The sequence below is a fragment of the Erithacus rubecula genome, assembly GCF_903797595.1.
Source record: "Erithacus rubecula genome assembly, chromosome: 9".
Classification (NCBI taxonomy): domain Eukaryota; kingdom Metazoa; phylum Chordata; class Aves; order Passeriformes; family Muscicapidae; genus Erithacus; species Erithacus rubecula.
The window spans coordinates 26,765,755-26,783,390 of NC_136660.1; the positions used below are offsets into that span (position 1 = coordinate 26,765,755).

Genomic DNA, 17,636 nt, shown 5'->3' on the forward strand with positions numbered 1-17,636 from the left:
CACGGCCGGCCGGCGTTTCCTCGCTGCACTTAGTAATACCTGCGCAACCTGGCTTGGAGTAGCATTGTCATTGATTTCCAAAGTAACTGCTTTTTAGCTCTTGTGAACAGACATACCTGCGTGGGGGGGGGGGGGGAAAGTCTTTTCCCCACTCCCTGGAAGGATGATGGTAAAGTGCTATATTGGAAAAGACAGGAAGCTTCTCTAAATTTTGATAACTGCAGCCGACAATTTAGAAATAAGACACTTCTCACAGCCAACATGACAGTGGATTTTGAGCATTCAGAAAACACCAGGCCAAAAAACTGGAGACATCTTGATCTTTTAAGACAGCTTTTCCAGTACTTTAAGTGAAAGGGGGGAGCGGGGAAAGAAAAAGAGAGAGAAAAGCTGCAAGGAAAATAATACAAAGCCAGTACAATTGGCATCTAGACAGTAAAGAAAAAAAGTTTTTGAGGTTAACAGAAGGAAAGACAAAGCTGTTATGTACCCGAGGGATGCAATTTTAGTGGGAATGGAAGATTTGAGTGGTAAAGGAGGAGCGCTTGCCTCTGGGTTCTCTCTCTTCCAGCAGTTCGGCTGCTGGCATCTCAATTTGAATTGCTGGGTGAGTAGCACTTTCTGCATGCGCGCTTTCCGTCTTGACCATTGAACTTCTGATGTGACTTCTCTCCCTCTCCTCCTCTCTCCCTCTCCTTCCCTTTTTTCCTGTGCGGAATCAAAAAAAAAAAAAAAAAATGGAGAGGTGGGGGGAGAGAGTGAGAAATCAAGCAAGCATCTCCAGCTGTGACCTTTGTTAGCAACATTGTTTTTATTTATTTATTTTACGGCACCGCTGTTTTTTGGAAGGGGAAGCGCGGCTTTCCGACGCCGCTGGATTCGCCGGCGGTGGCGAGGCGGCGGAGCCGCTCTGTCGCGACACGGCGGAGCAGCGGGACAGTCGCTGCACTCCTGCTCCGCCCGGCTTTGGGGTTCGCCTGTGGGGGCGGGAGGGGGAAAGGGAATTTTCCCCTGGAACATGGATCGGGGTGTGTTGTCGGGGCGGTGTTTGAGAGCCCGGCGTGCAGCAGGTTTCGGGGGCTGATTCCTGGCTGCTGAACAATGGTTACCAGCCAGGGAGAAGAGTGTGCAGAGCTGTGTAACATCTGCAGTCAGGCAGTCACACAGTGACCATGACATCACTAGCTTTTCTTCTCTTTTTTTCCTTTGGGGCGGAGGGGGCCACTTCAAAGCTTTCTTCAGTTCAGTACGATATTTCCTAAACTCTGAAACCATGAAGGTAAAGATGTTTGGGTTTTGGGGTTTTTTTTTTTCGTAAAGGAAGAAAAGTTGGTTTGTAGCAGGGCACATACAGTTAAGGGGGTTTGGAGATGGAATGGTTTAACTCTTGTCATACACGAAACGAGATTTTTTGTTTTAGTTATTAAAAATAGTACATGGTGCTATATATTGGGTGCTTTTGATCCTGTGTTTGGTTGACAGTTAAATTTTTTGAATTCTTCAGAAAGCTTGGCTGTAGTGTGAAAGATGAAAATTTTAGGGACACTGCATACGAATTATTTTACCCAGGGATAAAGGAATATGAAAAATAAGACTGAACGCTGTTAAATATGAGGTAACACATGTTTTAATACAGTGGATCTGTGTTTGCTGTCAGAAGTCCAAGAGATTTTCTTTCTCATATTATTATATATTACAGAAAGTACAGCTGCCCCTCAGCCAGTTTTGTGTATTACCCATTCTTGTACACAGAAAATGGAAACTTACTGAAGAATTCTACAGTACATCACATTTGCACTGTTGGTTTTGTGGAAGTCTTGAGTTTTCTGCTGTTTCCTTTTCTAACTCTGCCAGACTTGCTTACAGAGTCACTCAATCCTGGAGGAGGATTTCTATCACTTCAGTACTCTGTGGTACCTTTGCCTGATTAACTTACTTGATTTATTTGCCTTTTCCTATATAAAACAAGGGATAAAATTCTGTAGAATTTGTCTAAAATTAATTAATCTAAGGACAGTTATTTAGATGTTTCTTATTTCACTGCATGTTGTTGCATATGCAGGTTTTACAAGACTGGTGGTGAGATCTCAGAAATGTTTTACCTTTAGAGGATTTATTTTTACTGTGACTTAGGGCAAAAGGCCTGACAGTGCTGTGTAAATGTGCCTATTAGTTTTCTTCTGAAATACTTGCAAGGTGTTTCAGTTCTGATGTGCATTCAACATAACATTTTTACAGAATTTTTTAAAATTTATTCAAGAAATAATTGGTCTGGACTTACTTAATAATTGCATCGCTTAATTGTGCAGCATGTAATGTTTTTAGCATATAAAAAAATGAAAACTGTTTTTAGAGCCTTGTGATTTGTTAAGGAATTTAATGTACATTTGCTACATATATTGTGTATCGGTGTTGAGTCTGCTGTGAATGCTGTGTTTTAAAAAGCTGTACTAAAAACTTCTCATCTTATCTTAAGGCATGCATGTGCATGGTTTTTAATGATGCTATTATCACTGAAATTGCCAAATATAAGAATATATAGATATATACATGCTAATGTACATGCTAATTTTCTTTCATTTCTTGCAGTTTTTTAACAGCCTCACATTCAAGTTTTTGCTATAGACAGAAATCACAGATACCCTAATAAAATCAGGAGCTACTTCTACTATAGTATATGTTTATCTAGTGCTGAAATAAGTGGTTAATAAGCAAGCTTTAAAACTGTTTATAATGAGGCATTTCAGAGAATGTTGGGCAGTAAGTCAAATTGCATGACTAGGTATTCACACAAAAGCATGTAACAAGGTCTGTTGGGGCAATTATAAGGACTATTTTGTTTATATTTGCTTTTCCCTCTGTTTCTCTTCTTCTCTTAATTTTTGTGCTTGTGTTATTTCTCTGTGTCTCTCCCCTTCTTATCCTGTTTGTGTTCAGGACCATTTTCCAAAGACCTGCTTTGGTTTCACCCATTTCTTTGCTTCATGGTTGTGCATCCAGCATCTTGTACTGATATGGCTTAGCAAAAATGTAATTTTTAATTTTAAAGTAATATATGCCGAATGTTTTTGGTTTTTTGCCTTGTTAGAATGAATGAAAGCTTTCCTGCTCTGCAGAGATGGTATCTGCATAGTAATTAAAATGAACTAAAATATGCAAAGAAAGCACTGAGTATTTGTCACATTTGGGAAGAAACTGCCTTTCCTTTTGTAATGGAAGGAATAAGCCTGGGCACTTTATTACCTGAAACTTGAAATGACTGAGCACTACCCTGTCCTCTTGGTATGGGAAAATCCACCTGTTGATCAAATTATCTCTAATTTTGATACTCAGTGTAAGGCTTGCCTGGATTCATGCAGGCCACAGTTCTAGGCTATAGATGATGTAACTGGTGTGTGAATTCATATGCCAAGGTCAGGCAGAGCAGGTGAGCACAGTGCTTTCCCTTTATCAGTGAAGCCTTAAGAAAATAAGCAAGGTAAAAATTTAACTGTCATAAATGTAATTCCAGTGTTGCTGAAGAATCTCAAAATATACTTGTGTAGCAGGTGCTGGTTTGGCTCTGACCTGACATTAGAGTAACACCACATTGTCCAAGACTGCAGCACTTGTATGTAAAACCCAAAGTTTCTTTCTTTTACTTTAAAAAAAAAAAAAAAAAGAAAAAAAAAACAAATTAAAAAAAAAAAACAAAAACAAACCTACTCCAAATACCTTAGCAACAAACTTACAGCCCACAGCAGCTTTGAAAGCAGAGTGTGAGCACACTGGATAATGTTTTACTGCTGGTGTTTTATCCTGCTGCATCGGAACTAACAGCGGTAATTAGATAGCTAAACCCCAGTCCTTCCCCTTGTACACTAGAGGATTTGGCGTATGCTAATTGTCACCAGATCATTTCACATAATTGCCTTTTGGCCAAATTAAGTGGAAATTTCCTGAACATCTTAAATCCTCATTTCCCCACCCCCTCCCCTCAGTACCTTCGCTCCCTGACAGGAAGGATGTGGAAAAATGTCAAGCACGGTGGCTTAACTCTCCAATATTCAGGGGACACTTCATCACAGTTAAAGGGGGGGAAAAACCAGAGCAATTCTTTTCATGAATGAATTGCTGGACACTTAGAGCCAGGAAGCTGAATTTGTTGTTTTGTCTGAGAGACTGCTAATAAACCACAGGGTTTTATTGGAAAGCCAGCAGTTCTTGCAGGAGCAGATAGGCACTCACTGGCCTGGGAAGTGGTCAGGGGGGGAAGGGGAAGAAACAGAAGGCTGCAAAAGTGTGTTTGTGTGTGTTCCCCCATTTAATTTTTTTTTTTTTTTTAATTTATATATTAAGGGTAGGGCAATGGGGGTTGTTGCAGGGTTTTCGGCGTTTTTTTAAGGCTCTGCCTGGGGAGGGTATTGTCCCAGCACATGGTTGTCAGTGCTCCTGTCATCATTTGTGTGAAGGAAGAAAATGAGCCTTTTTTTTAGCAGGGTGAGTTGTGATTGTCAATGGAGGCCTTGTCTGCTGCTACAATGGGCAGTTAGCTTAGGGCAGGACCTTAGGCAGGAATCAGCTACATTAAACTGAGAAAGGGCTCAGGCCACTGTATCAGCCATAAAGGAGCAAGAGGAAGTAGTTTTCAGGAATGCTTAGTCAGGTGTGAAAGCATCCTTAGAAAAATAAACGGACCCCTCTAACTAAACAGGGCTGGGTAAAATTAAAACTTCAATTTTTTTCACAAAATGCTTCATCACTGGCGTTGAATTTTTATACTTGGGAAGGGGATGAGTACCAGGTTCCATGTAGCTGGTGTGTTTGGTCAGCTTTAGCTTCTCAGTTCACCTGAATGGTTTGCAGTTTCCTTGGTGTGGTGTGGAGTGGCTGCTGGTGTGAGTGATCCCCAGGGCTGCACTGGTGCTTCCTGATGCTCTGCTTGTTGATGCTCTGCTTTGGGTGGTGGTGACTCTGCTGGAAGTGGAAAAATATTTCAATATTTGTAGCAATATTTTGGGATTTGCCTTTACTTGCAACTTAATTTCCTGGTTTGTGTCGAGTATCAGGGTGGTGAGGGGGTGTGGGTGGTGTAAGGATGTCATTCCTAGGCACAATCAGGGAGAGATTAACCTTCAGAAAAAACCTCCTTTTATGAGCGTCTGTGGAACTACAGAGCAGTTCAGGGGCATGTTAGCATTTCACTGGCCACAGTCAGCATAACTGCAGTAGCATCAGCTGGAAAATACAGAGAAACAATTTATAAACCTATTTTTTAATTGAACTGGTATTGAATGGTACCCCTTGCTAAGCCCAGGGAGCAACTCCAGGAGGGCCTGCTAATTTAAGACCACTGTCGACCTGCATCCACCCTGGAGGAGGGGGAAAGGCTGACAAACTCTCATCTGTGCTGCTTTTGTTTTATTGTGTTAGGCTCATAAAAGCACTTTCAGGGCCCATCTTTCTCCAGCAGAAAAGGAGAGCAGTGGGGAAGAGGAGGACATGGCAAAAAGACAGGCGGAGCTCTAGCTCCATTTGTTTTCAGTGTCTCTTGATTAATAGTTTTTCAGGAGGATGGAGAGCTCTCATTCCCCTGCTAGTGGAGGAAGGGGCTGGGGCTCTGGGGTCTGGGTGCAAGCACCTGCTCGTCCCTCCCATGCCACACTCCTGGTGGTCAGGGGTGCCCGGTGGGCTCAGCACCTCCCTGCCCTGAAGGACATTAAAAGCCCACCCAGGTCAGGGGAAGGAGTGCACACATAGGGGCTGTGCTGGCAGCTGCTGGAGTTTCAGGCAGGGCTGGTGCAGGAGCATCCCCCTGCCCTGCCCTGGAAAAGAATCAGAGCCCAAGGCTTTGGCTGCTGCAATGCTCCATGGTGTGATGGCTTGTTTTCAGCCTGGGTGGCTTTTGGTGCAGACCTGCCTTTGCTAACCCCACCCTATCCCGGTGAGAGCATCCTCTGGTGTCTCTGGCATGTTTTTTTTTCTGGCTTGGAGTTGATACCGTGTTTTTGTTACCAAAGACAAACAAGCCATGAATTTGCAAGCAGAAATTGCAGTAGTAAACTCTTCCTGTTTAGAGGTTGATTTTTCTTTGTGTGCTCAACAATACAATGTTTCATCTTGTGCAAGTCTTATGTTGCTTTCAGAGACTTAGGAACTATTGATTTATACAGCATGTATTAACTTCTTCAATAAATGGGGAGTATTCATCAGTGGGGTGTATTAAATTGGGCTGTATACGCATAGAAGCATCTTTCATCCTGTTAATGAAATGTCCTTACCATGCAACAAAGACTAATACACAGCAATTTATACACACAATCCCCTGCAGTTTAAGTCTGAAGTTCAGATAGGTTTTTTTGTTCCCTAAAGGCACCTATCAGAACTTAGTCTAAATGGATCTCAGTACTCCTCTCAAACATTTATCAGCCCAAAATTTGTTGTGGTTTTGGTGTGGCATTTTTTTTTTTTCATTCTAGAGCTGCATTATTGTTTAAACTGATCTGTGTTTAAGCACTCCCAGAAGCATTTCAAATTCATATAGAGAGATTTAGTAGTAGAGCCCCTACGGGGACAATTTTCTCTGGTTGCTTCAGGCAGCAGTTATCAAGAAAAGCAAACTTCTCTTGTTTTTTTGTAATTCTTTACCATGCCCTCTAACCCAGCATATGAGACTTCAGCTTTCAATGGAGAGGGTTGATTTATCAGCAGAGGACTTGGTTTTTCGTAGGTGCTGGGATTTCTCTTTAGAAATCTCCACCTGCTCTTGTCCTGTTAGCCCTGGTGCTAATCTCTGTGTACCAGTGCAGCTCCCATTCCCAGCCTGACAGAGCCATCAATGCTCTTCAGCTTGCCAGAGAAACCCCTGCATCTCACAATGGCTCTTTGCTTAAAGCTGCCCTTGATAAAGTGCTCACAAGTGTATATTGGGCAATATTGCCTTTTGCAGGGGGATGTCTAAAGCCATCTAATAGATGTCTCCTATGGCTTCTGTGGTTTACCTTTCATTGCCAGTGGATGGGGTTAGGACCACACTTGTTACTCAGGCAGAGCTCCCATTGACTTCAAAGGAAGATGCATCTGCAGGATTAATCCTGCTCTTTCCCAGATAGTCCTTCATTTATCTTTTCCAAGGAAGCTTAGTTAATAATGGTATTTTTAAAGAGCAGCTTGTTTAGAATATTATGCATGTTTAGCTTGGCTTGCAAATTGTGTATGCTATTCTGAGGGGAATTATGGTCCCTTTTCCCAGTGCTAAACAGCACAAAACAGAATGGAAACCAGTCCCTGGGTAGTGGTACAGATGCAGACTGACTCACTGGGAAGTGGATCTCACTCCTCTGTCCCAGAGAGCATGTTTTTGAGCATGTTTATGACAGTTTCTCCCTTTCCCCTGGTACATTCTCCCCCAACCTCTGCCCCCACCATCATCAGAGTGGCAAAAGAGTATCCTGCCCTTGCACCTTTGTATGAGTGGTCCATTTGAATGCACGGTAGTCACCTAAACAAAAATTACCTACCAGGGGAAAAATTTGCAGATGTAAAGTTCAAGCTCTTAGTTGTTGATTTTTATTTATTTTTCCTTTTTTTGTTTGTCTCTGAAACACGTTAAGTGAAATACATCATAATTTAGCAGTTGTTCTGTTTTGTGGTGATATTGCAGGCGGTCTCAGTAAATCAAAGCAAGGAGTGGTGGATTCCCACAGTTTACATGTAACCCCCTATGGTACATCTGGCTTTGGTGATGGAGCCATGTCAGTCCAGCTTTCCTCTCACGTGTTGTTTCTTGTTTGTCGGCTTAAGTCTGACCCTCTAATGTTATTCTACTTATTTTTTTGACTAACCAGCTCCAGTTTCTGTGAAAACAAGCTCTCTGTGTAAGTCTTAATGTCTGTCAGGGTCTGGGTGAGGTTTACAATGATGTGAAGATAGAGTTGGGAGAGCACAAAGCTACAGCATATATTAACTTCTTCAGTAAATGGGGCCACTCTGTGGGTCACCAAACAGCAGGAATTAACCAATACTTGGCCAGAAAAACTAGCTCTTATTGGAAATGATCATTTTCGTGAACCTCATCAACTGGTCATTTGGCTTATAATGTCATGTTATAGAGTAGATGCCTGCTACTTTGTGTGGTGTGAAATAGAATTTGTTAAGTGAAGCACTTGCCAAAGTTACTTTCGAATTGCTTAGGTTGGTTCACTTAAAAGAGAACAGATTTTGGGTTAGAGCATCTCCTTTGGCTTTTTGAACTGGGAGAGCCAAATCCTTATATCTCCTTTGATGTGAAACCATTATGGATCTGTGTGGCCAGAAGTTGTCCTTGGCTGTTCAGCTGGCAGAAGGTCTGACCCAGAGCCCAGCCAACACAACTTGCTGTAAATCATTGGCTGTCATGACCACATCCTTTCCTTCCTTTGGCCACTTGACATGAGAGTCCTATGGTGGTGGAGAGGAATCATCCCATGTGAGGGTGACAGAGAGAGATGGACATAGTGAAGAAGACAGGAGAAGCACAAGTACAGCTCTTGGCTGGCTTCTTTTAGATGTACACTTTTTTCTGCAGGTTATCAAAGCAGTGAGCCCAAACAGCCACATATAGCAGGGCTGGGGCTGGGGGAGCCAAGGGGGCTTCACTTGGCCAAAGCATGGTGGAGGGACTTCTTGTTTATTCAGGGATGAAAGATGTTTCTTTTCCTCCTTGCTCCCAGTTTGTTTTCCCTCTTCCTTCCCCACAGTCTAGAAGCTCATTTCCAAATAATAACTGAATTATTTTTGAAATGCTTTTAAAGGAAGCTCAGACCATTGGAAGCCAGATCAGATAATAGCAATAGCTCATCTAAGGTGGCAGAGTGAGGGTGTGTTTGGGGGTGCTGGGGAGTGAGCAGTGGGCTTGGGGCCATGCTGGAGCAGGAGGATGAGCAGGAGAGTGCTGGCAGACCCTGAACAGCAGCGGCGCTGTCGTGGCCACCGTGGTATCACTACTTTATTTTAATGGGATTCCTTTTACTTGATGTTAATGCAAGTTGTTCCTTACTTAAAGTAATAAAAGGAAATGAAGACACATTCTAAAATGAAACCTGACTCTAATCCATTCATCATCTAATACCAGCCTCTTTATCTTTGCTGGTACCTAATCTGGTTAAATGTCCCTGTTGTAGGATTTTAGTGAAAATCCTCTATGGGGAATAGGGTTTTTTGCAATTGGATTACTCGCAGTAAATGGTCCAGCGGTTCAGCTGGTTTCAGCTTAATTTTTTCTTTGTGATCTTGTAAGGGTAAGTTACAGTTCAGCCTGCCTTTTTCTTTCATTCATTCACTCACTCCCTTTTTAATTTTTTTTTTGATTGTTGTTAAGAAAAAGATTTTTTTTTTCCCCCCAGAGCTAGGAATGTGATGGGGAAAACCTCATGATATCTGCGTGATTATTCCCCCTACAAGACTGTTAATTCCAATGGCTTTATCTGGGGGCTTTTGCCATTATTTATATAGCTGAATATTTTAGTAGCTTAATTAATCAGTATCCAGTTTCCATTTATTAGTGCTCTCTGATGAATTGATAATTAATCAGCTCTTCTAAAATATATATATAAAATATGCAGGTGATCACTTGTCAGCTTAATGCTTGCTGATGAAGGGAATACTCCAGCACTACAAAGGCTTTTTATCTGGAGTATTTGCAATGAGCAGTAAAATGCAGAACTGAGAGTGAGGACAGGAAGGGGAGAGGAAAAGACCTACAGGTCAGTGAGCATTTGGGTCTCTTGCTAATTAAATGGGGGACTCTCTCAGCCCCTCTCTGAGGAGTCTGCCTGCATCTTGGAGGTGAAGAGCAAGATTATAAAATAAAAAGGAAAAAATTTTAAAGAATTGCTGTTGCTCCATACAGGAGCATGACAGGTCAAAAAGATTAAAGAACCTCAGCAGCAGGGAAAGTGTGTGAGGAGGTTTTAAGCAAGAGGGTGGGAAAACTGCAAGGGTGATGCCAAGAAGGGATCTGGAAAAGTCTGCTGACCATGTTGAAATCCTGGCTGCTCAGATTTTTGTGCGTCGTACCTGATGCTGTAGTGGGGGGGATGCCCAGCACTGCTCTAACAGCATCACCCTTTTTCTCTTGACAGTCTAACAAAGTGCCAGTTGTGCAGCACCCACACCATGTACACCCTCTTACGCCGCTTATCACGTACAGCAATGAGCACTTCACACCAGGAAACCCTCCTCCACACTTACCAGCTGACGTAGATCCCAAAACAGGTAGGTGGGAAGTGTTTTGGGGTTTCTTTTGAGAGGGAGTGGGTGGATCTTTCCTTTTTGCACATTAGGGGAGAGGAGTGCAGGAGAATGGATTTCCCATGCTGGAGCACCAAAGGGGGCATGTAAAATGTCAAACCCAGACAAAATACTTCCTTTTTAAGCCAATTAGGCTTCAGAAGGAAACCTACTGGGTGAATTTTCCTAGAGCTTCTGCAGGGTGACACTGGAGTTGCATGTGTGGGGTCGCTTGCAGGTGTGTTTCTTTGCAAGCATGTTACCCCACCTGGTAGCTCAATCTACCAGTGCTTGGTTTGCATGCACGACCCAGAGAATTAAACATGTACATTCTGTGATCTGCACTTACAAAATTGCAGCTGGAATTTTAAAGGTGGTGGGTCATGACCGGTTTCAAAATGAATCTCTTTTAATTCCCCAAATCCCATTGTTTCTGTGTCAGGAGTTCAGCCATTTTTCTTCTATAATGTTGAATTTTCATCCACTGTAACTACTTAGTTCCAGTTTTACACTTGCAACTCTTTTCCCCAATGTAAGTCTACCCAACTCTAAGTTCAGCCTGAAGGGCACTCTGCTTGAATATAGAGCACCACGTAAAACCCTGACTAGATTTATTGGTGTTACAGAGTAGAATTTACATGTTATTCTAACTTTTTAAGAGTCCCTTTTTAACCTGAGGTCCCAAAGAAGTCAAACAGTGTCAATCTCCTTTCTCCAGGCTGCGCTGAGTTCCTAGTGGCAGTGGTTTTGGTTTTGTTAATCCAAACCCCATTTAGTTAATTGGGAGGTTCATCAGAAACAGAATTCATGTCAAAGGAATCACTCTGTGTCAGCCCTAACTTATCCAGAGAATTTATCTGAACTCCAGCCCTTGAATGAGACTGTGCTGGTTGTCACTCGCCATGCTTCAACTGGGGCCCCCTTTTAATTGTGCTTTATGCTGACTTCACGTGGCTTGAAAGGAATCCATCTCACCATCCCTGGGTACTGCAAGTGAATGGCATAGCCAACCTCTCATTTAAATAATGGCAGTACAGGGAATAGCTTTTAAATGGTTATCGTAAAACATATGATTAACGTCTGTAGACTGTTTACTTTTCTTCTGTGAACATTCTTTCAAGTGTGCAAATAGCTCACTGGATGGTTAAAGCCCAGTTAATCTGTTTGGGTTTTGTAATGGAGAAAAAGCAATGTCTGCATGAAAATGTCACACAAGGAGATTTAATTTAGAGATTAAAAGCTTCCCAAGTGACTTAAAAAAATAGTTTTTAGCCCTGAATACAGTACCCCTTCTTTTTAATGCTCTCTGCTTTAATTTTGCTTCTGCTGTGTAATTGTGCCCTGGCTTGCTAATTGAAAGACCCAGCTTTGTAACCCTTACTCCTCTGAGTAATTCCTATTTGCTCTTAAGGTAAGGAGTGTTAATATTTAAGGCTTGTTTCTGCTTTCTGAGTAGGAACTGCTCCTCATCCAGAGAGGATGGGTGGGCTCTCTGTCCTCCCCTGCACACCTGCAACACCTGCCCCTGGTTTTACCAAGCTTTTCAAGGGGCTCTCACCTCCACTCATGGCTTCAGAAAAGGTTTCCTAGGTTTGCTCGAAAGCAAATATTATATGCAATTTTAATGACTTTTAAACTTGTTCTGGAGATTACTTTGGAATAGTGCCATGTTATTGGGTACCCAGTCACCACATGGGTAGAGTCTGTGGTCTTTTGGCTGACTCTGAGACTAAAAAAAACATGAAGTTGTTACAGGGTCCATCTTTCTGTTGAAAATTTAAGGGAGTATTAGTACAACATCACACCAAAATTGTGTCTGAGACTGATAAATTCTAAATAACAAAAATAATTATCTCTGACTGGAGAGGTAACTGAGGGAATGAATAACATCATTTTTTCTTGTTGAAAAAATAAGAATGTGAGAAAACCTTTGAAAACCCTAAGTGAAGGCACAAATACTCTAATAAAAGTATATCAACAGAAATGTAGAAACATGCATGTTTTTTCTTTATATTTTATTTATTTCCACATCTCAATACTGATGCTGCTTTATGTTCCTCTTTTATAGGAATTCCAAGGCCTCCACATCCTCCAGATATATCTCCTTATTATCCATTATCACCAGGCACTGTAGGACAAATCCCCCATCCGCTAGGATGGTTAGTACCACAGTAAGGAGTTCCATTTTTTTAATTTCTTTTTTTTTTTTTTTTTCTGATGTGTAAAATTTGTGTAAAAATGTGTGTGTTGTATGTGTGTATGCAGGCACATGTGTGTGTGTATTTGGATGAGTTTATTTGCCAGTTGCCCTTTCACTGAGTGCTATGAATTTACCCACCTCATGAAGGTTAATTAAAACTTATGCCAGGTCATGTGGTCTTAAACAAACATGAGCAGTTGGACAGAGCTTTGCATGTCATCCCAAGCAGCTGACAGCTCGTGAAGCATGAATTTTTAAGCCCTTCTGCAGAAATGTCCTTTTCTTGTTATTGCACTTACACTGCACCACATGAGTTTTTCTCAATTTGGTTTTCTGGGGGCTCTGGGTGGTTCTCACAGACCCTTCTTTTTTTTTTTTTTTTTTTCACCAGGATCATCCTCACTACAAATTTGCAATTTTAAATTTAATTTGCCTTCTCTGTTGAAAACCCTTTTGTTTTTCTTGTGAAACAGCAGAGCTTTACATCAGCCAGCGAGCAGCATTCCTAGTTGAGATGTGGCTGGGCAGTTGGCAATTGGCATCTGAGGAATGGAATTTTAAACAAGAAAAAGGAATTAGTTTACTTTAAAACTGGCTAAGAAAAAAGCAATGGAAAGTTAGTTTGGGGTTTTGTTTTCTTTTCAACTCCTCAGATCCCACTTGCAGAGCCTTGCTGGGTATGAGGCTCCCAGCAGTAATTGAGTCCTTATTTTCTTTTTTTTCTTATGTTGCCATCTCTCAATAGGTTTATAATACACTTAAGCACTGCCTAAGCCTTTTGTGTAGTATATTTGATTTAAATGCTCATAAAATCCATTTGTATTGCTGGATAGAACATTTCTCTGCATTATAAACCAAAACTGTTACCCTGTTTTTCTCACGTAAGAGGCCTCCCCCATTTTGGGGTGACCATATTTCTTATAGAAATTAATTGCTCAGAGTTCAGAATAGTTTGCTCCTTCTTGAGGTTGTTTGGCCAGCTGTGCTAAAATACCTCTCCACAAGTTTGCCCTCCATGAGGAACAGGAGTTGACAGCCCACAGGAGAGCAGGAGGTCACCACAAATCCCCAGGTCTTGGGCAAGGAGAGATGGTGCCATCAGAGACCTTGGAGACCTTTCTCAAGCACAAAAGTGTTGGTGTAGGAGAGCTGGAGCTTCTGGGCTTTTTGCAGGCTGCCCTTCCTTGTGGGTGGTCTTGCAGCTATTTTAGGTAGAGTTTCTCCCACCCTGAGGGTGAAGCATGCCCATCACCTCTCTGCTGAAGGCTGCTTCTCCAGAAGAGCACATCATGAGCAGAAGAAAAACCCAAAGCATTGCTCCTTGAAATCTGAAATTCCTCCTGGTTTGTGGTGATTTGCCTTTTCCAAAGGACACCCTGAACAATCACTGCATGTGAGCTCAAGGCTGCACAGCAACAGCCTCAACATTTAAAACAATTCCACTCAGCTAGAGCCAAAATCAGTGACATGAGGGACATGAGAGCACAGGGAAGGAATTCCTTGCTGTCCCTGACCTGTACCCCATTGCTCATCTGTCTTTATTGTGCAGACACAGGTTTGTGCTCCTTGGCCTCATGCCATAGCTGCCAAAGCACCTGAATGATGCTCATGTGGCCAGTTTCACCAGACAGGTGCTAATGGCCACCTGTGCCTCTGGACCACTCTGTCATCCCTGCTGCTTCAGAACAAGTCATCACTATGGTGTGCTTGCCTGCCCACAGCTCTTACAACTTCTCCCAGTGATTTTTCAGGGCTGGCACTATCACACTGGCTTTTGCTCCAGGAGAGTAGCATGGCCAGCTTCACAGAAGTAATCCAAGATTTTCATTTCACCTCTGCTTGCCACTTGCACTTCACCATCAACTTCCCAACCCATCTATCCTCCACTGGCCTGCATGTTTCTGGCACAGTACCCACCCCAAAAGCATCCTGCCCAGTCAGATGATGTATTTGAAGGACAGATGAAATGAGCTAGCCAGCACAGACAAACCTCCATCAGAAAAAGTTGTGTGTCTTTCATGAGGATGCTGTTTTGCATGTTGCTGTATTTTTTAATTATTGTAATGAGGTGTGATTGTCTATTGGTTACCCACAATACTTCTTGGGGACTCTCCCCCGGTAACTCTTGTCAACACTTGTTAATCTGACAAAAGGCTACAAATTAAGCTCTGTTAATTTAATGTTTTCTCACCGAGATCTAAATACCGAAAGAGGCCCAAAGCGCAACTGAAGTCCTTTGATTCACTGTACTTTATTTTGGTATAAATTTACATTCATTATTGTTTTCCTTTGGATGTGTAGCCCTCAATTAGTGTGATGGCTCCATTAAAGCAAGCGAGACTTCGCCTTTAATTATTACAACAAAACACCTAGTTTCAGCTTGGGGAGAGGGTCTCTATTGACATAAGCAGAGGTTATAAAATTTAATTAGCCATTCCTATCAGATTTATGGCATTCAAATTGTTCTGTGTTTCTTTCCTTTGATCCTTGCTGTACAATCCCCAAGATTTTTGTTCTGATCAAATGAGAATAAAGCTTACTGTGCAGAGAGAAGTTTTTTGTTGTTCTTTTTTTTTTTTTTTTTTTTTTAAAGCCCTTTTTTCCTTTCCCTCATTCTCTCTTTCCCTTCTCTTTTGCCAGGCAAGGTCAGCCAGTGTACCCAATCACGACAGGGGGTTTCCGCCACCCTTACCCAACAGCTCTGACCGTCAATGCTTCCATGTCAAGGTGAGTTCAAATGCTGAGGTCCTAAATCAAGAGCAAATGTAGCTCCTCCTCCCACTCTCTGGAGGAGAGCATGCCATCTAGGCAGCAGATTTCTGAAAGCACTTCAGTTCAATATCCATCCTTAGCTTTTTCGTGGGGTGGAGGAGAGGGCGAGAGCTGCCTTCCCTTGTGAGGAGAAGGTGGTGTCCTGATGCTGTCATTGGGCCTCAGGAATTTGTTTTAGAGGGAGAGGTTGAGGAGTGAGAAGCCACCTTTAAAAGCCAAACTAAATGAAAGAGCTGGGAGGATGTAATGTTGAAAAAGTGAGGATGAGAAGTCATGGCAGCCTTTGCTCTCCGGTGGCCATCAGCCAGAGCAGCGCTGTGTGTGCAGGAGGGAAGGCTCAGGAGGGAGGAGGATGCTCTTCAGCAGAGTTGGGAGGAAGGTTATTGTGCTGTGTTTTCCCTCCCAAAGCTCCAAACACTGATAGTCAACATAAAAGGGTCTGCCTGACCCTCAAAAGCTTTAGAAGTATATATTTCTCCCCCTCCCTACCTCCAATTAATTCCATCTAATTTTCCAGGGGCTGCTAGTTTTATTTACAAACTGGTTGGCAGCACTATGTTTAAGTAATCAGTAATTGCTCCTAATGATAGTTTTATTTTCTGTTCATCTGATTTTCAGCCTGGTTAATTAAATCGGTGGAAGTTTAGACTTTCCTGATGGGCTGAAACAGCTAATCCATTTTGATGATGGCACATAATTAAATTAGCATGCATTACATAGCAAGGTTCCACGTCTCTTCCCTGCACTGTCCCTTCCTCTCCATCTCTGCAGTTTAATATGTGAAGCTTGGTGCATAGATGATCTAAGGAGGAAAAGACTGGTGAGGGCTGGGGGGAAGCACACCTCACTGAGAAGTGGAAATCTGTACCTAGGGCTTGTGAATGAATGGGTGGGAAAACTGTGTGGTGTGTGTTTTAGATAAGTAAACAAAAAACTAAAAATGTAAATTGAAATGCTGGTCCAGCAAATAGACAACTGGAAAATCAACTTTAAAAAAAAAATGTAGTCCTAGCACAGAAAAAAAGATATTAGGCTGGGGAGAGATCTACAAATTTAAACAATGGTTCTCTCCCCCTATTTAATCTTTTTAATATCTATAAAAGACTTGCAGGCATGATGTGAGGCAAAGTAGAGCTTGATTTAGTTTAATTATTATTAGAGAGGCTAGTCATTTGAGAGAGGGGGGAGATGTGGAAGCGGGGAGGGGGGGTTTATTCCCAAGATAGACTTTATGAAAGGTATCTAGTTAAAAAGAGTACACAGCAAATTAAATACATTATTGTGGTAATGGGACGACAGAAGTAGAGGTCTATTATACTTATGGCAGTTATAGGAAATGTAGGCTCCTTGCCCTGTTCTAGCACATCCTTTGATATTCATTCCATTCAGCAGCAGGGCCAGGACTTCTCAGAATTAAGTGATGGGTCATTATACTTTAAACACCATGGAGAAGCCTAGATTGGCAATTAAACAGCACTTGCTGACACTCGCTTGTGCCACCCTGTGACCCCCTTTAGATTGAGTTGTTGGAGCTCGGGGCCCTCAGCCTGCTAAATTGGTAGCAGGCACTTCTCCTGACGAGGGCTGGCTCTGAAATCTGCCGGCTTCAAAGGGAGCAAGATCATGTATAAACCATAATGTGGGTGCACCGTGGCTCAAAAAATAAGGCAGGAATAGATGAAATGTTACAAGTGCAAGGGGAAAATGAGAGAATAATGACAAATCTAATGCAACTCAAAGCAGAATTGTTGCACGGGAAAATGCATCCCACTGCTTGTGCATAAAATCAAGGCAGGCAGATGACATCCAGTTAACAGAAACATGTCAACAGTGAAGTAAAGTGAGAGTGAGTAAGAGAGAAGCCCCTGAGACAGCCAGGAACAAAAAATTAGTTGTCCTTAACAAGTTAAGACTCATCATTATATTCTGGCTTGGAGCCATAAAAGGAGACAGTGGTGTATAATGAGCTGCTTAGAATTTTTAGGGTGTTTATTGCAATTCATGGAATACTTGTCTAGAGAAAAAAAAAATCTGCTGGATGTCTTAGGCGAAGGTGAGGGGTGTGCACATACACAGGGAGCCTTTCTTTTTGTCTCTGACAGAAGCCCGTAGTGTGCACATGCTCAGGCACATGTGCAGGAGGAGGAATAGATTTAAGGTGTTTACCCTTTGTTTCAGCCCAGAAACTTCTTCTCTGGTTTCCTCTGGAAACACCTCTAGGCAAGCTGTGCTCTCATACATGGTTTTATGTATGTTTTCCCCTGTCATCCTGGGCTCAGCAGTGAGACAGCTCCTGTCCAGGTGTGGTCAGGAGATTCCTGGCCATGCCCACACCTCCAGACATGCTGCTCATGGCTGGCCTTGGGCAACAGTCCTGCAGACCCCTGCTGCAGACCCCTGCTGCAAACCTTGCCTT

The 17,636-nt window shown here is 42.4% G+C and overlaps 1 protein-coding gene across 14 annotated transcripts in view; it reads left to right on the forward strand.

The window, feature by feature from the left end:
* The window catches only part of TCF7L2 (transcription factor 7 like 2), a 173,464-nt gene that overhangs the window by 135,578 nt on the left and 20,250 nt on the right, over window positions 1-17,636 (forward strand). For 11 of the 14 annotated variants that reach the window (XM_079311926.1, XM_079311938.1, XM_079311939.1 and 8 more), the window contains 3 exons: window positions 10,101-10,233; window positions 12,317-12,419; window positions 15,089-15,175. In XM_079311926.1, the coding sequence (XP_079168052.1) occupies window positions 10,101-10,233; window positions 12,317-12,419; window positions 15,089-15,175 (323 nt within the window). The remainder of the gene's footprint in view (window positions 1-10,100; window positions 10,234-12,316; window positions 12,420-15,088; window positions 15,176-17,636) is intronic. The other 3 variants (XM_079311932.1, XM_079311934.1, XM_079311929.1) reach the window with 1 other exon arrangement.